This window comes from Ornithorhynchus anatinus, chromosome 7, assembly GCF_004115215.2.
Source record: "Ornithorhynchus anatinus isolate Pmale09 chromosome 7, mOrnAna1.pri.v4, whole genome shotgun sequence".
NCBI lineage: Eukaryota > Metazoa > Chordata > Mammalia > Monotremata > Ornithorhynchidae > Ornithorhynchus > Ornithorhynchus anatinus.
Window position 1 is genome coordinate 56,018,661 of NC_041734.1, and position 23,482 is coordinate 56,042,142.

The following is a 23,482-nucleotide window of genomic DNA, read 5'->3' on the forward strand; positions in this document are numbered from 1 at the left end:
CCTCTGGGACTCACTTCCCTCATCTGTAAAATGGAGATTGAGACTGTGAGTTCCGGGCGGGAGGTTGACTGTGTCCAACCTGATTAGCTCATATCTACCCCACCACTTAGTACAATGCCTGGCACATAGTGTCTAACAAATGCCATAAAAACAACCACAACATCAAAAATCCCATTCAACTGGAGGGTCATCACTCTGAATCTTTGTGACCAGGGCTTCGTTTATGATTAAAAGAGCTCATCTAAAGGGAAACTAACAATGGTTCGACTGGCTGACCTATCGTCTCCATCTGTTGGTTTGGAGCATTCTCTTGCCCAAGGTTGGCAACCCATGGCTCTCCAGCCACGATTCCCTTCTGCATTGTCTCTGGACTTGGATCTGTCGTGGGTTCGAATCCCAACTCTGCCACTTGTCAGCTGGGTGACTCTGGGCAAGTCATTTCACTTCTCTGAGAAGCAGCGTTGCTTAGTGGTAAGAGCCCGGGCTTGGGAATCAGAGGTCATGGGTTCTAATCCCGGCTCTGCCACTTGGCTGTGTGACCATGGGCGAGTCAACTTCTCTGTGCCTCAGTTCCCTCCTCTCTAAAATGGGGATGAAGACTGTGAGCCCTACTTGGGAGAACCTTCATTCATTCATTCAATAGTATTTATTGAGCGCTTACTATGTGCAGAGCACTGTACTAAGCGCTTGGGATGAACAAGTCGGCAACAGATAGAGACAGTCCCTGCCGTTTGACGGGCTTACAGTCTAATCGGGGGAGACGGACAGACAAGAACAATGGCACTAAACAGCGTCAAGGGGAAGAACATCTCGTAAAAACAATGGCAACTAAATAGAATCAAGGCGATGTACAATTCATTAACAAAATAAATAGGGTAACGAAAATATATACAGTTGAGCGGACGAGTACAGTGCTGTGGGGATGGGAAGGGAGAGGTGGAGGAGCAGAGGGAAAAGGGGAAAATGAGGCTTTAGCTGTGGAGAGGTAAAGGGGGGATGGCAGAGGGAGTAGAGGGGGAAGAGGAGCTCAGTCTGGGAAGGCCTCTTGGAGGAGGTGATTTTTAAGTAAGGTTTTGAAGAGGGAAAGAGAATCAGTTTGGCGGAGGTGAGGAGGGAGGGCGTTCCAGGACCGCGGGAGGACGTGACCCAGGGGTCGACGGCGGGATAGGCGAGACCGAGGGACGGCGAGGAGGTGGGCGGCAGAGGAGCGGAGCGTGCGGGGTGGGCGGTAGAAAGAGAGAAGGGAGGAGAGGTAGGAAGGGGCAAGGTGATGGAGAGCCTTGAAGCCTAGAGTGAGGAGTTTTTGTTTGGAGCGGAGGTCGATAGGCAACCACTGGAGTTGTTTAAGAAGGGGAGTGACAGGCCCAGATCGTTTCTGCAGGAAGATGAGCCGGGCAGCGGAGTGAAGAATAGACCGTAGCGGGGCGAGAGAGGAGGAAGGGAGGTCAGAGAGAAGGCTGACACAGTAGTCTAGCCGGGATATAACGAGAGCCCGTAATAGTAAGGTAGCCGTTTGGGTGGAGAGGAAAGGGCGGATCTTGGCGATATTGTAGAGGTGAAACTGGCAGGTCTTGGTAACGGATAGGATGTGTGGGGTGAACGAGAGGGACGAGTCAAGGATGACACCGAGATTGCGGGCCTGCGGGACGGGAAGGATGGTCGTGCCATCCACGGTAATAGAGAAGTCTGGGAGAGGACCGGGTTTGGGAGGGAAGATGAGGAGCTCAGTCTTGCTCATGTTGAGTTTTAGGTGGCGGGCCGACATCCAGGTGGAGACGTCCCGGAGGCAGGAGGAGATGCGAGCCCGAAGGGAGGGGGAGAGGACAGGGGCGGAGATGTAGATCTGCGTGTCATCTGCGTAGAGATGGTAGTCAAAGCCGTGAGAGCGGATGAGTTCACCGAGGGAGTGAGTGTAAATGGAGAACAGAAGAGGGCCAAGAACTGACCCTTGAGGAACTCCAACAGTTAAAGGATGGGAGGGGGAGGAGGCTCCAGCGTAGGAGACCGAGAATGATCGGCCAGAGAGGTAAGAGGAGAACCAGGAGAGGACAGAGTCCGTGAAGCCAAGGTGAGATAAGGTATGGAGGAGGAGGGGATGGTCGACAGTGTCAAAGGCAGCAGAGAGGTCAAGGAGGATCAGAATGGAGTAGGAGCCATTGGATTTGGCAAGAAGGAGGTCATGGGTGACCTTAGAGAGAGCAGTCTCGGTAGAGTGGAGGGGACGGAAGCCAGATTGGAGGGGGTCTAGGAGAGAATGGGAGTTAAGGAATTCTAGGCATCGACTGTAGACGACTCGTTCTAAGATTTTGGAAAGGAAGGGTAGTAGGGAGATAGGACGATAACTGGAGGGGGAAGTGGGGTCAAGAGCGGGTTTTTTTAGGATGGGGGAGACGTGGGCGTCTGATGACCTTGTATCTACCGCAACGCTTAGAACAGTGTTTGGCACATAGTAAGCGTTTAACAAATACCAACATTATTATTATTCTCTGGGCCTCAATGACCTCAGCTGTAAAATGGGGATGAAGACTGTGAGCCTCATGTGGGACAACCTGATTACCCTGCATCTACCCCAGTGTTTAGAACAGTGCTTGGCACATAGTAAGTGCTTAACAAATACCAACGTTATTATTATTATTATCTGTGACCTTTGGGCATTTGATAGTTGTCGCACCCTCAACTCCACAGCACTTACGCATGTATCTATAAATCATAGATGATAAATGATTTACTTACATCAATGTCTCTCTCCCCTCTAGACTGCAAGCTTGTTGTGGGCTGAGAATGTGTCTGCCCACTCTCTTGTACTCTCCCAAGCATTTAGTACTGAGCTCTGCACCTAGCAAGCGTTCAGTAAATATCACTTATGATGATGATGATGATGGTTGATGACCTGGCTTTTCTTGGAGCTGAATCTGGCTTGAGCAGGGCCTAGGGGTAAGGCGGACCTTTGCCAAACACCCCACATTGAATGTTGCCAACGTGCCTGGCATTGCAACCTCCAACTGCTTAAAAGCTGCAGCAGATGGCAGGGGGCCATTACACCCCATTCAGTCCGTCGCTGATGGAGGAGGGCAGGTCCTCCAGAGTGCCCATTAATCAATCAGGTATTTATGGAGCGCTTAGGAAAAGACAATATAACAGAGTTGGTAGATTCATTCAATCGTATTTAGCGAGTGCTTACTGTGTGCAGGGCACTGTACTCACCGCTTGGGAAAGTACAATACAGCAATAAAGAGAAACGATCTCTGCCCCCAACGAGCTCACAGTATAGAGGCGGGAGAGGCAGACATCAATACAAGTAAACAGGCATGGATATAAATTAATAAAATCACAGATATTTACATAAGTACTGTGGGGCGGGGGGGGGGAAGAGTCAGGGGTGACGCAGGAGGGAGTGGGAGATGAAGAAAAAGGGTCTTAGTCTGGGAATCCTTGTCCACAACACGCACAGTCTACATTAAAATATAATAAAACTATAGCTAGGGGAAATAAAGTACAAGGATGATTGATTGATTGATATATGCCACTTGTCTGCTTGTATGACTTCGGGCTAACTTCTCTGTGCCTCAGTTACCTAATCTTTAAAATGGGGATTAAGACTGTGAGCCCCACATGGAACAACCTGATTACTTTGTATCTATGCCAGTGCTTAGAACAGTGCTTGGCACATAGTAAGTGCTTAAGGAATATCATAATAATAATAATAATCATTATTATCATATACAAAAGTGCTTTGGGGTTAGGGCTGGGTTGTCAGCATTAGGCAGCCTGCTTCCAAATCCTTTCTCTGGGTGGATCGGGTGGACGCCATCCCCCACAAGGCCACAGACCTGATTTTTCATCTTGTGTCCCCCAGGTCGCAACTCTGTTCTGACTCTGAACTGTCACTGCTCTGACAGCCATTCTGGGTGGTGAAATCCTTCCCCCTTTGTCCCAGGGAGTGTGAACTAGTGGACAGAGCATGGGCCTGGGAGATTAGGAAGACCTGGTTTCTAATCCTGGCTCCACTACCTGTCTTCTGTGTGACTTTGGGCAAATCACTTAACTTCTCTATGCCACAGTTACCTCATCTGGAAAATGGGGATTAAGACCGTGGGCTCCGTATGGGACAGGGACTATGTTCAATCTGGGCTTGTTTCTACCCCAGAGCTTAGTTCGGTGCCTGACACATATTAAGTGCTTAAGAAACACCTTAGAAAAAATTAACCTCACTTCAGAAGGGAAGGGTATTCACTCACAGGCTCGGCAGCTCTTCAGAGAGGAAAAGGGAGAGACGGAGGAAGGCAGCTGTGGGTCAGAGCGGGGATATAGGCAGGAGCCAGACTTATCCCCAGGAAACCTTCTCTCCCATCTGCCCCAGGCAGGGAGTTCCTGTTCCTCTCCTCAGCTGGAGGGAGGGGAACCCGCAGCCAAAGGCTGTCGTAGGCCCACAGCGGGACTACAAGGTGCCTGCTCCAAGCTGAGGAGAACCAGGCCTACCAGTCTGTGGAGACTTGGCTGCAGGCCCCGTGGTGGAGGTGAGCGGCTCCCGCCCTCCACTGTGAGGCACTGGGCAGAGAGGGAGGGGCCCCACCACTGCCAGGCCACCCGAACAGTGTTCTCTCACATCCCTGTGGTGAAGGGAGGTGAGTAGAGGCAAAGGCAGAGACCCGTTGCACCTGCCCTCCCCACCCTTCCTTTCTCCTTTTCTCCCCTCTCCCCTCTTACTTCTTATCCCCTCCCTAATAATAAAATAATTGTAAACCCTCCACTCCCCTCTCCCTTCTCTTCTCCCTTCGTTCTCCTCTTTCTTCTCCCCTCTCCCGACTCCTTTCCTATCTGTCCTCCTTCCTTCTCTCTCCTCCTTTGTCCTTCCCTGTCCTCCTCCCCCTCTCCTTTTCTCCCCTTTCCTTTCCCTCTTTCCTCCCCTCTCCTCCCCTCTCACCTCTCCTTTCTTCTTCCTTCTCCTGCCCTCTACCTTCCCATCTCTTCAATCAATAGTATTTATTGAGAACTTACTGCATTCAGATAATTTTACTAAAACTCTTAGGAAAGTGCAATGGAATTAGTGGAAATGATCCCTGACGTCCAACCCCACTGCTGGCAACAGTGTTTCTTTGAAGCTGCTACGTGTCCCAGTGACTTCATCACACTGGGTCTGGGTCCATCATCCCAGAGGGCCTTAGGTTCTAATCCTGATCCGCCATTTGTCTGTGGTGTGACCTTGGGCCAGCCATTCAAGTTCTCTGTGCCTCAGTTTCCTCACCCACAAAAAGGGGATTCAAAACCTGTTCTCCCTCTTACTTAGACTTATGAGCTCCATCTGGGACCTGATTATATTGTATCTACCCCAGCACTTAGTACAGTGCTTGACACATAGTAAGCACTTAACAAATACTATCATCATTATCATTATTATTGTTTTGTATAATGTAATAATGTCATACGGGAGGCCATTAATGATTGGCTTCTTTGTACACTGCTCAAAGGTTTTTTGTTTTTGATTTTTCTTTTTTTAATGGTATTTATTAAGTGCTTACTCTGTGCCATGCACTGAACTAAGCACTGGAGCAGGTACAGGCTACTCAGGTTGGACAGAGTCCGTGCCCCATCTGGGGCTCACCATCTTAATCCTCATTTTACAGATGAGGTAACTGAGACATAGAGAAATTAAGTGACTTGCCCAGGGTCACCCAGCAGACAAGAGGCAGAGCCAGGATTAGAAGCCGGGTCCTTCTGACTCCCATGCCTGAGCTCTGTCCACTAGACCATGTTTTGCCCGGTTCTTCTGCACAAAAATGCTAGAGACTTGACTTCCATTCCAAAAGCGTACATTCTCTACCCCATAACAGCTGAGGGCAGCATTTCCCTAAACTCTCTTTAGGCAAAAAGTCTTGGGTCTGAGGCAATTTTGCTTCCCTCGAGCCAGAGCTGACATTTGGTCACCGTTCCCAACTCAAAGGATCCAACAGAAACCCCTAACTAAATGTCTATTCTAATCTTCAGGACAGAGGCTGTTTATGAGTGGCAGGATGGAGTCCTCCTCAGAGTCCCTGTAGATTGTTGTGCAAATCTAAGTGTGTGTAGCTAAATCTCTCCCCCAGGGTTGTTTTTCAGAGATCAACCCAGGGTATAAGAAAACAGGGATAGTTTGAGTTCTCTCTCAGCTTGTTGTGGAGTGAGGCAGGACTCTTCCCCAAACTGCTCTGCCCCTTCCCCGGAATTCGGGGGAGGAGATAAAGGGAGATGCCGTGGAAATCTCTTCCCTGACTGTGACCCAAGCAGCTTAGTTTAGCCACATGACAAAGCCCGTTCCGGTTAGCCCCCCGGCAGGTAAAGAGTTGAATCATACCGCTGAGTTTTATTGTTGGGAAAGGGAGGCGCTAGGGCCCAGAGTTAGGTGGTGGCTTTGTTGTTTTATTTTTTTTTTCCCTCTGACCACAGAAGCTGTTACGCACTAATTTCCTTTAGGGCTTGTGATGAAGTCAGTAAACCACAGCTCTCAACAGGCAGTATTCGAGCTGCTGCTCCCCTGCAGAATCTCGGCCATGACGCGCGATTGACATGTCCTTCTTCGGCCCTCAACAGACTCCCTCATCTTCTGACCAGCATGGAACAAAGGGAAATTCTGCAGAAGTACCTGGATGGGGCACGGAGCAAGATACTCAACAGGGAAGAGTTTGCCAGCGAGTTTCTGGTGAGTCAACTGCAGGCTGCTTCCTGAGTCTGTTGCTTTTCCCAGCATGTCTACGAGTACCAGCTCACTAGAACGTGGACGTTCGATTATCAAGTTCCTTGACTGCCGTTGCTCACTGCATCGTTTCACCAAAATTCTCTAGGAATTAAGGGATTAGGCCTCCAAGTGGGCATTTTGATGTCATTCTTCCTCTTGAACTACTGGGTCCTGGGCAGCCGCGTGGCCTGGTATAAAGAGCGCGGACCTGGGAGTTGGAGGGCCTGGGTTCTATTCCTGTCTCTGCCTCTTCTCTGTCGTGTGATCTTGGGCAAATCACTTATCTGCTCTGTGCCTCGGTTTCCTTGTCTGTAAAATGGGGATTCAATACCTGATCTCCCTCCTACTTAGACTTTGAGCCCCATGTAGGACAGGGATTGTGTTATTCATAACAATAATAATAATAATAGTATTTATTAATCACTTACTATGTGTCAAGCACTGTTCTAAGTGCTAGGGAAGATACAGGCTAATCGGGTTGGACACAGTCCCTGTCCCACATGGGGCTCACTTGCCCGAGGTCACACAGCAGACAAGTGGCAGAGCCAGGATAAGAATCCCGGTCCTTCTGACTTCCGCCTGTGCTCTATCCTCTAGGCCATGCTCCTACACCTACCCCAGCGCTTAATTCAGTGCTCGGTACATAATAAGTGCTTGACAGATGCTACAATTGCTATTATTATTATTTGTTTGCTGCTCCTAGAGGGTAATTTTTGTTCTCAGAAGTGGAAATCGGCTATTCTCTCCTTTTAATTACTAATGTGGATTCTATCGATCACTCGAATTTATTGAGTGCTTACTCTGTGTAGAGCACTGTCCTTAAGTGCTTGAGAGGGTAGAGTGCAACAGGATCAGCAGATGCATTCACTGATCTGGATTGCCCCTTCAGAGTTCTCTGGGCACCAGGTTGCAGTTTTGCGCCATAGACTGTTAGATGGAGAAGTCAATGGATGGAGAAAGATCAAACGCTCTGTGGTCCTTCCCCATGACCGTCACAGAACCCGTGTGGCCTCTTCCCCTCGGGTCTCCCACGGGATCCAGCCATAGCCAAAATGGGTTCCCAGAGCTCTAACATTGCCCCACACCATGTTTCACTTGGACACTTAGAGCTATTTGGCTTATCGTTTGAAATCGCTTGACCTTTCTGAACCAGAAGGTAGTATCCTAGGCCCTGTCCCTCCCTTTTATCTGGCATCTGGGAGACGGTGGCCCAGCCCAGACGACTAAGCCCTGAGTGCCTGAGGACTCCTCTTTCAAGCACTCTTTATTTACTCAACGATGTTGTTCTGTGGACTCCATTTATGTTTTATCGTTCACAATTCACGTGAGTGCTGATGAACCCAGGTCGGCCAAAATGAGTTTCTTCACTATGCAGTTTGCCTAGAACATTGTTAAGGAATTAGGAAACATTCATCCGACAGCGCCAGACGGTCGGACTACAGTATGCCGCGGTGTTGGAAAAAATGGCGTGGACATTTTTGCACACGGGGACCATTTGGGCTCTGTAAGACTTTCCTAATGTGGGATTTTACAAGAAGGAAATCCCTGCATTCTAGCAACGGGGTACAACTGTCTTTCTCCATATAGATTGTGAGCTTTATGTGGGATCGAATAAGATTGTACCTCTCCTAACACTTTGCATCAGCACAGTGTTCAGCACAGTGTGTGCAATAAACTAACCAGACTCGTATTAAGCCGAGATGGAGTGGCCGTGCTTCTGTGGAGAGTTGTAAATCTTTTTATCTAGGCCGTGTCCTCAAACCTGGATAGCCTGAAGGAGTCAGTTGCATGGGAGTCTCCGGCTCTATATTCCTATCAATCAATCAATCACTTGAATTTATTGAGTGCTTACTGTACTAAACGCTTGGAGAGAGTACAATGTAACAGTTGATAGACATGTTCCCTGCACATTGTGAGCTTACCTAGTGGGGAGAAGGCCCAGACTCCTCTGCAAGGCAATTTCTGGTGCTTAACCCGTTGGCTGTTGGATAAGGAGAAGCTAAGGCTCTACTCAGCTACACCACAGTAGCTTAATTTATCATGGGGAATGGTGTTGAGCTTACTGCCCGAGCCCCTCAGTGAAGGGGACAAGAGGGGAAGGAAATAGTGGGTGGGAAAGTACTTGGGTATTTGTCTCCCAGGCTGGGACCTTTCCGGTCCCACAAACCCTTGCTTCTCCTGAGAGAAGACTCAACCCCCAGACACTGGGGAAAAGTTGAGATCAGCGGCAATACCACCCCCTGGTTCCTAGGCCCCCCAGTTCTGAATGATTAAGTGGAACAATGCTGCTTGCCAATTCATTTCCTCCAGTGGAAAAAGGCAGCAGCTGGTCTTGGCCCCAGCTGACATATCCCGAGGGTGTTAGGTTCAGCCGGGGACTGGGTGCCTGGGGAAAGTGGGTCACCCAAAATCTACCTTGTAAATGAAGCCTTCTTGCACTGTCTCCCACTGCCTCAGGTGAATCAAACAATGGTATTTAATGAGCGCTTACTATGTGCAGAGCACTGTCTCTACTCAACTCATCTCACTCGCTCCCCTATCCCTTCGTCGCTCTCGCACCGCTAACCCACAGCCCTGGATCACCTGCACCGTCCGCCTCCATTGCTCTTAAGCTCGAGCCGCTGAACGCTGCTGGTGGAAATCTAAACATCAGGCCGACCTTGTCCACTTCAAGTTTGTTCTTTCTTGCCTTAACTCTGCCCTCTCCTCTGCCTGGCGAAACTGTTTCTCTTCCCTTATTGACACTTATGCCCATCACCCTCAACAGTTGTTCTGGACATTTAACTCCCTCCTCAGGCCCTCTGATCCCCCGCTTCCCCCACCCCTCGCCCCCAACCATCTGGCCATCTACTTCAGTAAGAAAATTAACACCATCAGGTCTGAGCTCCCCAAAATCACCCCTCCCCCTCCTCCATCCCCCCTCCTCTCAGCCTCCTTTTCAACTTTCCCATCCTTCCCAGCAGTATCTTCAGAGGAGATTTCTTGCCTCCTCTCAAATGCCACCCCCTCCACATACGTATCAGACCCCATTCCTTCACACCTTATAAAAACTCTCACCCTTTCCCTCCTTAACTACCATCTTCAACCGCTCGCTCTCCAGTGGCTTCTTCCCCACAGCCTTCAAACATGTACACGTCTTCCCCCTCCTAAAAAAACCCTCCCTTGACCCCATAGCCCCTTCCACTTATCACCCCATCTCCCTCCCACCCTTCCCATTCAAATTCCTTGAGCGAGTCGTCTACACTCGCTGCCTTGAATTCCTTTCCTCCAACTCTCTCCTGGACCCCTTCCAATCTGGCTTCCGTCCCCTTCACTCCACCGAAGCCACCCTCTCAAAGGTCACCAGTGACCTCCTTCTTGTCAAATCCAACGGTTCCTACTCCATCCTAATCCTCCTCGACCTCTAAGCTGCCTTCGACACTGTTGACCATCCCCTTCTCAGTACGTTATCCAACCTTGGCTTCACTGACTCCGTCTTCTCCTGGTTCTCTTATCTCTCTGGCTGTTCATTCTCAGTCTGCTTTGAGTCTGCTTCTGTAACAACGGACCACCAATTTCCCTCTCACCCCCTTCAAAGCCTTACTTAAAATCACATCTCTTTCCAGAAACCTTCTTCAACTAGCCCCTCATTTCCCCTACTCCCTCTGCTCCCATTCCCTCACTGTAGGGGTCCCTCAAGTTTTAGTTCTTGGTCCCCTTCTATTCTCCATCTATGCTCACTCCCTTGGAGAACTCATTCGCTCCCATGGCTTCAACTGTCATCTCTATGCGCATGACATCCAAATCTATATCTCCTCCCCTGTTCCCTCCCTCCAGGCTCGCATCTCCTCCTGCCTTCAGGACATCTCTACTTGGCTGTCCTCCCACCACCTAAAACTCAACATGTCCAAGGAATAACTCCTTATCTTCCCTCCCAAACCCTGTCCTCTCTGGAAATTTCCCATCACTGTGGACAGCACAACCACCCTTCCCATCAAGCCCGTGCACTTGGTGTCATCCTTGACTCTGCTCTCTCGTTCACCCCACATATCCTATCCATCACCAAATCCTGCCGGTCCCACCTTCACAACATCACCAAGATTCACCCTTTCCTCTCCACCCAAACCGCTACCACTTTAGTACAATCACTCATCCTGTCCCGACTGGATTACTGCCACAGCCTCCCTTCTGACCTCCCAATCTCCCGCCTCTCCTCAATTCAGTCCATACTTCACTCTGCTGCCCAGATTATCCTTCTACAGAAACATTCAGGGCATGTCGCCCTCCTCCTCAGAACTCTCCAGTGGTTGCCTATCCACCTCTGTATCAAACGAAAACTCATTATTGGCTTCAAAGCTCTCCATCACCTTGTTCCTTCTTATCTCACCTCCCTTCTCTCCTTCCACATCTGAGCCTGCACACTCCGCTCCTCTGGTGCTAACCTTCTCACTGTGCCTCGATCTCTCCTGTCCCGCCGTCGACCCCTGGCCCACATCCTACCTCTGGTGTGGAACTCCCGTCCTCCTCAAATTTGCCAAACAATCACTCTTTCCCCTTCAAAGACCTATTGAAGGCTCACCTCCTCCAAGAGGTCTTCTGAGGTTAAACCCCCCTTTTTCTCAGCTCTCCCTTCCTTCCACATCACTCCTTTTGCTCTTTCCCCCTCTCCCCACCCCACAGCACTTATGTATATAAGTATGTATTTATAATTCTATTTACTTATATCGATACCTGTTTACTCATTTTGATATGTATATATCTATAATTCTATTTATTTATATAAATGGTTGTTTACTTGTTTCGATATCTATCTCCCCCCCTAGACTGTAAGTCCAGTGTGGTCAGGGATTGTCTCTCTTTATTGCTGAATTGTACTTTCCAAACTCTTGGTACAGCGCTCTGCACACAGTTTGCGCTCAATGAATACGACTGAATGAATGAATGAACTAAATGCTTGGGAGAGCACAATACAAGACAGTTGGTAGATAATGTACCCTGCCCACAAAAAATGTACAGCCTAGCAGGGGAGACAGACATGAAAATAAGTTATGGATATGTACATAAGTGCTGAGGGGGGGTGGTGAATATCAAGGACTTACAGATCCAAATGCATAGGTGATTCAGAAAGCAGAGGGAGTAGGGGAAATGAGGGGTTAGTTGAAGAAGGTTTCTGGAAAGAGATGTGATTTTTACTAAAGCTTTGAAGGGGGTGAGGGGGAGAGTGGTGGTCTGTTGTTAGAGAAGCTGCGTGCTGTAGTGGATAGAGCACGGGCCTGGGAGTCAGAAGGTCATGGGTTCTACTCCCGGCTCCACCTCTTGTCGGCTGTGTGACCTTGGTCAAGTCATTTTACTTCTCTGTGCTTCAGTTTCCTCATCTGTAAAATGGGGATTGAGACCGCAAGCCCCACGTGGGACAGGGACTTTGTCCAACCCGGTTTGCTTGTACCCACCCCAGCACTTAGTACAAATACCAGAATTATTATTATTATATTAAATGGGAGGAGGAGTCAAATTGACCCTGTATTAAAGAGCTTGCTGTAGTCCAAAGCCTCATGGCCCAGTCAGCCAGCTCTGACCTTAGTGGAGAGCAGAGTGGATGCCAGGGCAGGGCACTGAATGTGTGAGGGGAGGCAAAGACGTCCTGCCAACTCCATGTCTTTGCTGCCCACTTTTCCTTCAGCGCTGCTGTCATCCACCTGCATGTTGCGGTGTCTGTAAGTCCCTGAAACACTTCAGGCACTTGAGCCTTCTCAGTTACTGTGTACACAGTAAGCGCCCACTAAATATGATTGATAGACTGTATTAAACACTTAGGAGAGAACAGTACATGGGAGTTGGTAGGCACATTCCCTGATCCCAAGAAACTTATTTTCTAGAGGGGGAGACAGATATTAAAATTAAATTACAGATAGAGGAAATAGAGTGTAAGGATAATTACCTAAGTGCTATGGGACTCGGGTACATATCAAAGTGCTTAAGAGCTAAGCAACCAAGTGTATAGTCAAAGGGGAGGGGACGACAGATGGGGAAATGAAGGCTTGGTCAGGGAAGGTTCCTTGGGGGAGATGTGATTTTAAGGGGGCTTTGAAGGTTGGGGAGAGTGGTGGACTATCAGATGCAAAGGAAGAGGGAGTTCCAGGACCGAAAGAGGATGGGGGGGAGGAGTCGATGACAGGATAGATGAGATCGAGGTTCAGAGAGTGAGTTGGCGATACAGGAGAGAAGTGGGTGGGTTGGATGGTAGTAAGGTCTAAAATCAGTATGGCTTGAGAAGGAGCACGGTGTTGTTGCAAGAGCGTGGGCCTAAGAGTTAGAAGACCTGGGTTCTAACCCCAGTTCTGCCACGTGGCTGCTGTGTAACCTTGGGCAAGTCACTTAACTTCTGTGGGCCTCAGTTACTGCATTTGTAAACTGGGGAATAAATTCAACTTCCCCCATTACTTAGACTGAGCCCCTTTAGGGACAGGGACTTTGTCCAATCTAATTAACTTTTATCTGCCCCAGCGCTTAGAATAGTACTTGACAAATAGTAAGCACTTTACAAGCATTCATTCATTCATTCAGTTGTATTTATTGAGTGCAGAACACTGAACTAAGCACTTGGAAGAGTATAATACAACAATGAAAAGACATATTGCTTGTGCACAACGAGATCATAGTCTAGAGGTGAGGAGACAGACATCAATGTAAATAAACGAATTACAGATAGGTACATAAGTACAATGGGGCTGGGAGGAGGAAAGAACAAAGGGAGATAGTCAGGGTGTCGTTGCAGAAGAAGAGGAAGTAGGGGTGCTTAGTCTGGGAAGACCTCTTGGAGGAGATGTGCCTTCAATCAGGCTTTGAAGTGGGGGAGCGTAGTTATCTGTCGGATTTGAGGAGGGAGGTCGTTCCAGGCCAGAGTCAGGACGTGGGAGAGGGGTCTGTGGTGAGAAGGTTAGCATTAGAAGAGCAAAGAGTGTAGGCTGGGTTGTAGTAGGAGAGTAGTGAGGTGAGGCAGGAGAGGGCAAGATAGTGGAGTGCTTTAAAGCCAATGGTGAGGAGTTTTAATATTATTATTATTATGAGGGGAGCAAGCTAACTGAGCGCCCTTCTCTCCTTTGCTCTTCGGCTCTCACACTTACATTGTGGATTGGCAACCTCCGTGAGAATAAGGGAAGGAGGAGAGGAAGCTCAAGTTTTCACTCTGATTTCACTTGGGACTTAGGACATGCCTTAAGATCAACCTGTGGTTCTATTCCCTGTGTCCCTGTTTCCCCTCAAAACGGGACTTTAAGGATAGCTTCATCTGCCAACTACACCTTCCTAAGTGATCCAGGCTGAACACACTCATCATCCTTGGCCTTTTCCCAGAGATGAGTAGTGTTGACTTGGGAAGCGCTATCACTTGCAAATGTTCCCCTCTTCTCCCTCCTTTTCATTCATTCATTCATTCATTCATTCATTCATTCATTCATTCATTCATAGTTATTGAGCGCTTACTAGGTGCAGAGCACTGTACTAAGCATTTGGAAAGTACAATTAGGCAACAGATAGAGACAGTTCCTGCCCAACAAAGGGTTCACAGTCTAGAAGTGGGGAGACAGGCAACAAAACAAAACAAGTAGACAGGCATCAATACCATCAAAATAGATAAATAGAATCATAGATCTATACACATCATTAATAAAATAGAGTAATTAATATGCACAAACATTCTCAAATGCTGTAGGGAGGGGAAGGGGGTAGAGCAGAGGGAGGGAGTAGGGGTGATAGGTAGGGGAGGAGGAGCAGAGAGAAAAGGAGGGTTCAATATGAGAAGGCCTCCTGGAGAAGGTGAGCCCTCAGTAGGGCTTTGAAGAGGGAAAGAGAGTTAGTTTGGCAGACGTGAGGAGGGAGGTCATTCCAGGTCAGAGGTGGGATGTGGGCCAGGGGTCGACGGCGGGACAGGCGGGAACGAGGCCCAGTGAGGAGGTTAGCGGCAGTGTGCAGGTTGGGCTATAGTTGGAGAGAAGGGAGATGAGGTAGGAGGGGGCAAGGTGTTGGAGAGTTTTGAAGCCAAGAGTGAGGAGTTTTTGCTTCGTGCGAAGGTTGTTAGGCAACCACTGAAGATTTTTGAGGAGGGGAGTGACATGCCCAGAGCTCTTCTCTTTCCTCTTCCTACCAGTGTTCCTTTCTTCCCCACCCCCACTGTTTCCTTTGTATTATTTGCATAGAACTTCAGAAGTACAAAATCATTTTGAACTCTTTTTATGCAATTTCCTACTTCTTTTAATGTAATTTTTCACACTGGCTTTTCCTTAATGTTTTTGCTTTTTACGGCAGTTTAAGAGGCACTCAAATCTCCTAAATATGAAATCTCATTCCCAACAGGTCAGATCAGTTGTCTACAGCCACAGAGCATTCCAGGGCTTCTGAGAGCTCATTCATTCATTCATTCAGTCGTATTTTTTGAGTGCTTACTCTGTGCAGAGCACTGTACTAAGCGCTTGGAAAGTACATTTCAGAAACAAATTGAGACAATCCCTGCCCATAGCAGGCTCACAGTCTAGAAGGGGAGAGACAGGCATCAATAGTATCTATATAAATAAATTTAATTATAAAATGTACATATATACACCAGTACTGTGGGGCGGGGGAAGGGAGATAGAGCAAAGGGAGCAAGTTGGGGCGATGCCGGGGGCTGGAGGGAAAAGGCAGAGGAAAAGGCTCAATTCTGACTCCTATCTGACCAACAGGGCTGGTTAGGGGACCCCCAGATATCCCTCACTAACCCTTCACTTCTCCACCCTGTCTGCCCTCCCTTCTGGGGTGCTTACATTTAAGTACACATCCTTATAATCCGCCGCTTCCCCTATCTGTGTTTTATTTTGATGTCTGTCTCCTCCATTAGACTTTAAGCTCATTGAGGGCAGGATCGTGCCTAGTAGTTCAATGATATTTTTGCTTTCTCAAGCTCTTAGTACGGTGCATCACACACAGTAAGTTCTGAATAAATCCGGTTTCTTGATTACTAGTAGTAGTAGAAATAGTATCTATTAAGCTCTTACTGTGTGCTGAAGACTGTACCAAGTACAGGGAAAAAGTTTGAAGGTGGGAATTAGACCTGATCTCTGGCCCTCCAGGAGCTCCCAATTTAAGAATGTAAGGGGAAAAGAGGACTGGCAAAAATAAGACATTAAAACAGCATGAAAAACAAATACAATAAATAATAAACAAAATTCAGTAAGATACTGTGGCTAGAAGAGCAGAATTTCAGGCTCCTCGTGGCTAAGAGCCCAAGACACACCCATGGCCACAGCGACCACTAGGGCAGCCACCAGTCTTCCCGGGGTTTTGTGGATACCTCAACCTGCAGCTGCTTTTCTCCTTCCCACCAGGGTGGTGCAAGTCAGGATGGGATGGAGTCTCCTCAGTGACACAGAGGACAGCCAGTTCCCAGGGAGTCAGCGAGACTGTCCAGTGTTGAGGGACACTGAGGGCATCCCTTTGACATCACCTGGCCTGCCTCTTTGAAGTCTTTCTCTGGTGCTCAACTCGCTAACTACGAGTTACTATCCACTCACTCGCCAACTCACCAACTCACCAACTCACTCGCAATGTCATGGAACTCTTGGGTAGTCCTGGTGCTTGTTAGACGATAGTGATTTACATTTTTCTCTCTCCTTTTTCCCTCCACTGGGGTTATTGTTTCTTTCCTGAATGAGCAGCCACCTCTGGGGTGAGCATCCTCACCTTGAGGAAGGGAAGGGGACATCAGAGCCCCCCCTCCCAAAATCCCTCCTAGAATAGTGCTAACCCTGCATAGGCGAGGAGCCAATAGGTGCTGGTGTTACAACTAATGGTTTATTAGTTGTAGATTCAGGAAGACTTTCACCGCAAGGGTGGGTTTAGTAACAATATTTTCTTAGGCTACTGCAATTAGGACTTATCTCGTAAGTTTTGATTGTACGAATGTAGGTGGAGGTGATGTTCCGTGACTGTTCAGATATAGAAACACTTCAATTGGCTCCACAGAGGGTAGAGAACAGGGGAAGTGGGACTAAGCCCACACTCTCTTGGAAGTTATCTCTCTGTGGGCACATCCCATTCTTGGGGATCAGTTCTCTCTTTACGAGAGGATGTGGCGGATCCAGATGAGTGGCTTATGGGAGTCAAACTCCCTCGCTCTCAGGGCCAATGCTTCAGCATGTTGGCTGCAACTACAGTCCCTGTCTCACCGATACCTTTTTTTTAATTGTATTCGTTAAGCACTTAAGGCATGGTTCAAAATGCTGGGGTAGATACAAGGTAATCAGGTTGGACCCAGTCTCCATCCCACATCGGGCTCACAGTCTTAATCTTCATTTTACAGATGAAGCATAGAGAAGTTAAGTGACTTCCCCAAGGTCATACAGCAGACAGTTGCTGAAGCACAGACAAAATGGCACCGTGGTTTGAGCACAGATCCAGAAGCCAGAAATTCCTTAGATCTAACCCGTGTCTTGACAATGATGTCTTCTCTCTAGTCTTATGGTGATTCATCTTTCCACCTGCTAAATGGGATTACAAAGCCTAGCTGATAGCTATGGGACACAGAGGATGAATACGTGCTCTCCCCACCCCTATCTGTGTCACCGTACTCCCAGTTAGGATCAGAGGGGATACACTAGGCTGTCAGCTCCTTGAGGGTAGGGATTATGATGTAGTGGATAGAACTTGGACAGAACTTGGACCTGGGAGCCAAAAGGTCACGGGTTCTAATACTGAATCTGCCACTTGTCTGCTGGGTGACCTTGGACAGTCACTCCCCCCCTTCACCTCCCCTCAGCTAAGCCCCCTTTCCTTCTGCTCCTCCTCCTCTCCCTTCCCCACCCCTCAGCACGGTGCTCATTTGTATATATTTTTATTTCCTTATTTATTTTGTTAATGAGGTGTACATCCCCTTGATTCTATTTATTGTGATTATGTTGTCTTGTTTTTGTCCATCTATCTCTCCCCAATTATACTGTAAGCCCATCATTTGGCAGGGATTGTCTCTATCTGTTGCTGAATTGTATATCGCCAAGATCCGCCCTTTCCTCTCCACCCAAACGGCTACCTTACTATTGCGGGCTCTCGTTATATCCCGGCTAGACTACTGTGTCAGCCTTCTCTCTGACCTCCCTTCCTCCTCTCTCGCCCCGCTCCGGTCTATTCTTCACTCCGCTGCCCGGCTCATCTTCCTGCAGAAACGATCTGGGCATGTCACTCCCCTTCTTAAACAACTCCAGTGGTTGCCTATCGACCTCCGCTCCAAACAAAAACTCCTCACTCTAGGCTTCAAGGCTCTCCATCACCTTGCCCCTTCCTACCTCTCCTCCCTTCTCTCTTTCTACCGCCCACCCCGCACGCTCCGCTCCTCTGCCGCCCACCTCCTCGCCGTCCCTCGGTCTCGCCTATCCCGCCGTCGACCCCTGGGTCACGTCCTCCCGCGGTCCTGGAACGCCCTCCCTCCTCACCTCCGCCAAACTGATTCTCTTTCCCTCTTCAAAACCTTACTTAAAAATCACCTCCTCCAAGAGGCCTTCCCAGACTGAGCTCCTCTTCCCCCTCTACTCCCTCTGCCATCCCCCCTTTACCTCTCCGCAGCTAAAGCCTCATTTTCCCCTTTTCCCTCTGCTCCTCCACCTCTCCCTTCCCATCCCCACAGCACTGTACCCGTCCGCTCAACTGTATATATTTTCGTTACCCTATTTATTTTGTTAATGAATTGTACATCGCCTTGATTCTATTTAGTTGCCATTGTTTTTACTAGATGTTCTTCCCCTTGACGCTGTTTAGTGCCATTGTTCTTGTCTGTCCGTCTCCCCCGATTAGACTGTAAGCCCGTCAAACGGCAGGGACTGTCTCTATCTGTTGCCGACTTGTTCATCCCAAGCGCTTAGTACAGTGCTCTGCACATAGTAAGCGCTCAATAAATACTATTGAATTGAATTGAATTGAATTGCTCTGCACATAGTAAGCGCTCAATAAATTCTATTGAATGAATTGAATGCACTTCATTCTCTCACTCCCTAATATGCCTCAGTTACCTCGTCTGTAAAATGGAGATTGAGACTGTGAGCCCCACTTGGGACAGGGACTGTGCACAACCCAATTGCTTGTGTCCACACCAGCACAGCACTCAACTGTATATATTTTCGTTACCCTATTTATTTTGTTAATGAATTGTACATCACCTTGATTCTATTTAGTTGCCATTGTTTTTACGAGATGTTCTTCCCCTTGACTCTGTTTATTGCCATTGTTCTTGTCTGTCCGTCTCCCCCGATTAGACTGTAAGCCCGTCAGACGGCAGGGACTGTCGCTATCTGTTGCCGACTTGTTCATCCCAAGCGCTTAGTACAGTGCTCTGCACATAGTAAGCGCTCAATAAATACTATTGAATGAATGAATACAATGCCTTGTATGTAGTAAGTGCTTAACAAATACCAGAATTATTATTATTATTATCATACCGACCAACTGGTATTGCTCTCTCAAACACTTACTATAGTGCTCCCCACACAGTAAGTGCTTAATAAATGCCATTGATTGATTGATTGAGGGCTGTTTAAGACCAAGTTTATTTCCAACCAGCATGGCCTAGTAGAAAAACCACAGGCCTGGTAGTCAGAGGAGCCAGATTTTTTTTATGGTATTTGTTAAGCACTTATTCTGTGTCAAACACTGTTTTAAGCCTGGGTTCTCATTCCCGCTCCACCCTTGTCTGCTGGGTGACCTTGGGGAAGTCACTTGACTTCTCTGTGCCTCAGTTACCTCATCTGTAAAATGGGAACTAAAGCTGTGAGACATATGGGCTTTGGAGTGTGTCCAACCTGATTATCTTGTGTTTGCTCCAGCACTTAATAAGAGCCTAGCACAGAGTAGACACATAGCAAGTACCATGAAAAGCTTTCTTTCCTCAAAATCAAAGGTGTCCTTTTCATGCAAATCAATCGATGATATTTATTGAGTGCTTACTGTGTACAAAGCACTGGGAAAGTACAACAGTGTTGGTAGAAATGATCCTTGTCCTTGAGAAGCTTACATTTGATGGAAAGAGATAAACAGAAATAGGAGAAAGCGTAGAGTATAGTAATATTTACATAAGTATTGTGGGACTGGAATGAGTATTCTGTCTCTCACCCTCTAGACTGTGAGCTCGTTGCAGGCAGGGAATGTCACTCTTTATTGTTGTATTATACTTTCCCAAGCACTTAGGACAGTGCTCTGCACTCAGTAGGTGCTTAACAAATACAAATGAATGAACTGAATGCATGACTGAATCAAAGAGATTAAGGAATACACAGTCAAGTTCATAACTCATGGAGAATGGAGGGCAGATAGAGGAATAATAATAACTTTGGTACTTGATAAGTGCTTACTATGTGCCAAGCACTGTTCTATCCTGTGGGATAGTTGCAAATTAATCAGGTTGGACACAGTCCCTGTCCCACGTGGGGCTCACACTCTTAATCTCCATTTTACAGATGAGGTAACTGAGGCCCAGAGAGGTTAAGTGACTTGCCCAAGATCACACAGCAGACATGTGGCAGAACCAGGACTAGAACTCAGGTCCTCTGACTCCCAGGCCTATGCCCATTTACTAGGCCACAATCCTGGGCTTAGTTGAGTAAAGCCTCTTCGATAAGATATGACTTTAGGAGAGTTCTGAAGGTGGGGAGAGTGGTGGACTGTTGTGTATAAAGGTGAAGGAGTTCCAGGCCCAAGGGAGACAAGACGTTGTACCCAAGGGGTTGGCGATGGGCTAGTCGAGATCAAGGTACAGAGAGTAGGCAGGTGTTAGAGGAGCAGAATGTGAGGGTTGGGTTGTAGAAGGAGATCAGTGAGATTAGGTAGGAGGGAGAGCAGCTGATTGAATGCTTTAATGCTGATGGTAAGGAACTTCTGTTTAAGATGGAGGTGGGTAGGTAATCACTGGAAGATTTAGTGGAGTAGGGAGATATGGACTGAATGGTTTTTCAGAAAAAATGATTCAGGCAGCAGAATGAAGTATGGACTGGAGAGTGGAGAGATAGAATGCAGGGGGTCAGGGAGGAGGCTATGCAGTAATCAAGGTGGGAGATGAGAAGTACTTGAATCATCATAGTAGCAGTTTGAATGGAGAGGAGAAGGTAAATTCTAGAGATGTTGTGTAGGTAGAACTGACAGGATTTCATGACAGATTGAATAAGTGGGATGAATGAGAGAGATGAGTTGAGCATAATGCCAAGGTTACAGGCTTGTGAAAGAAAGAAAATTGGGGGTGTCATCTACAGTGAGGGAATTTCAGGAGGAGGACAATGTTTGGGTGGGAAGACGAGAGGTTTTGTTTTGGAAACGTTAGGTTTAAGCTGTTGGAAGGAAATCCAAGTAAAGATGTTCTGAAGGCAGGAGGAAATATGAGAAATGCAGAGAAGGAGAGAGAAGGAGAGAAATGCAGGGCTGGAGAGGTAGAATTAGGAATCATCTGCTCAAGGATGGTAATTAAAGCTGTTGGAGTGAATAAGTACTTCAAGGGAGTTTGTGTAAATGGAGAATAGAAGGGGATCCAAAACTGAGCCTTGAGTGATGTCCACAATTAGGGGTGACAGAGGAGGCACCCATGAAAGAAACTGAGAAGGAGCGGTCAGAAAATAGTAGTAATAATATTTATAAAGTGCTTACTTTGTTCAGAGAAGGGGTATAGAGGTGGGAATTTGACATGGACACTTCCCTTCAAGGTTCTCACAATCTGGGAGTGTGATTCCATGAGGGAAAGGAGTCTTTATGGAAAGTGATCTTGCTATTTGGTGAATCCCTTGAAGTCTGCAGCCATGAGGCTAGCATAGCAGTTGGACTCAAACCTTTCCTGAGTCAGGTTTTTGTTTAAAATGTGCATAGTGGAAAGTTTGCAGTCCAACTGCGTTCACATGAGGAACAGGGAGGCTCCCCTAACACAGCTTGGACTCAAAGCTTGCTCCTGGGAGTTGGGGAGGACACACCCACAGCAGCAGCTCCAGCATTTGCTGGGAATTTCTTCTTTCATAATTTAAAATGGCCTAGACTCCTTGAAGAAAACTAGATCAGGTGATTGGTAAAATGTGCGTAATGAAAACTTTGCAGTCCAACTTCATCAGGGAGGGGGAGACGCAAGCTCATTCTGGACACAGCCATAGTTTAGCCAGGCTGCAAAGTGCTCATGATCAATCAATCAGTCAACCATCAATCACATTTATTGAGCACTTACAGTGTGCAGAGTACTCTACTAAGTGCTTAGGAGAGTAACATATAACAGAAGTCGTAGGCAAGTTCCTTGTCTAGAAGGACGTTACGGTCTAGAGAGGGAGACGCCATGACTCTCTTCCTTTGTTCTTCCCCCATACCAGCCCCACAGTGGTTATGTACGTATCTCAGCGTGGCTCAGTGGAAAGAGCACTGGCTTTGGAGTGACCTCTGGGTCATGGGTTCGAATCCCGGCTCGGCCGCTTGTCAGTTGTGTGACTTTGGGCAAGTCACTTAGCTTCTCGGTGCCTCAGTTACCTCATCTGTAAAATGAGGATTAAGACTGTGAGCCCCATGTGAGACAACCTGATTCCCCTGATTCCCCAGCGCTTAGAACAGTGCTGGGCACATAGTAAGCGCTTAACAAATACCAACATTATTATTATTATTATTACCTGTAATTTATCTATTTGTGTGATGTCTGTCTCCTTCTAGACTGTAAGCACACTGTGGGCAGGGAATGTGTCTATTTATTCTTGTAATGTACTCTCCCAAGCACTTAGTACAGCCCTCCACACACAGTAGGCACTCAGTAAATACAAGTGAATGAATGAATAAGTTACAGATCTGTAGATAAGTGCTGTGGTGCTGAGAGCGGGATAAATAAAGAGACCGAGTGCTCATATCCCCCGTGAGATGGGAGGTGAACCTGTAGAGGAACATGTTGGCGAAACCAAGGTTAGATAAGTTTTCTGATGTCTCTAGAAGCAAGGAGATTATGAAGTCTGTCTTTCTTTTTAACTTTCTGTTTTGTTCGGTGTGGTGGTGGCTTTGAACATTTAACACCTGTCCATGGACGGCTAAGCATCACACACTACATGCAAATGGAGTTACAGTCTAAGACAGCAATAATGTCGGTCTCCTGGCTGATGGAGCTGCTAATCTTTCACATAAAGAGTTTTAAATGAAGCCAAGGAATTTTGCAAGGATGCTTGTCTGTCACAGACCTTTCCAAAAACAGTTCACCGACTCACAGAGTTGGGAAGGGCCAGACTCAGATTTGTTGGATGGAGTCACTACAAAGTCAGGGCCACATCTCACTCAAACCATTCTTTGTTAGATGGTCATCGGTGGCCCTTGTGAATATCAGTCAGTGAATCGATTGTGTTTATTGAGCACTTACTGTGTGCAGAGCACTGTACTAAGCATTTGGGAGAGTACTGTGTAACAGAGGTGGTAGACACATTCCTTGCCCACAAGGAACATACAGTCTAGAGGGGGAAACAGACATCGATAAAAATAAATAAATTATAGATATGTACATATGTGTCAGGGGGCTGAGGGTAGGGTGAATAAAGAGTGCAAATCCAAGCATAAGGTGAAATAGAAGGGAGATGGAGTCAAGGAAATGAAGGCTAAATTGGGGAAGGCCTCTTGAAGGAGATGTAATTTTAATAAGGCTTTGAAGATGGGGAAAGCGTTGGATTACAGAATATGAAGGGGGAGGGAGTTCCAGGCCAGAGGCAGGACTTGGGCAAGGAGTCGGCGGCCTGATAGACAAGGCGGAGGTTCAGTTAGTGGGTTGGCATTAGAGGAGAGAAGTGA

General features: G+C 47.5%; 1 protein-coding gene across 2 annotated transcripts in view; it reads left to right on the top strand.

Moving 5' to 3' along the window:
• The first annotated feature begins 6,494 nt into the window (after positions 1–6,494).
• PTPN22 (protein tyrosine phosphatase non-receptor type 22) overlaps positions 6,495–23,482 on the top strand; it is a 62,920-nt gene continuing 45,932 nt past the window's right edge. For both annotated transcript variants that reach the window (XM_029069948.2, XM_029069949.2), the window contains exon 1: positions 6,495–6,676. In XM_029069948.2, coding sequence (XP_028925781.1) covers positions 6,590–6,676 — 87 coding nt within the window. In that variant the 5' untranslated portion in view covers positions 6,495–6,589. The remainder of the gene's footprint in view (positions 6,677–23,482) is intronic.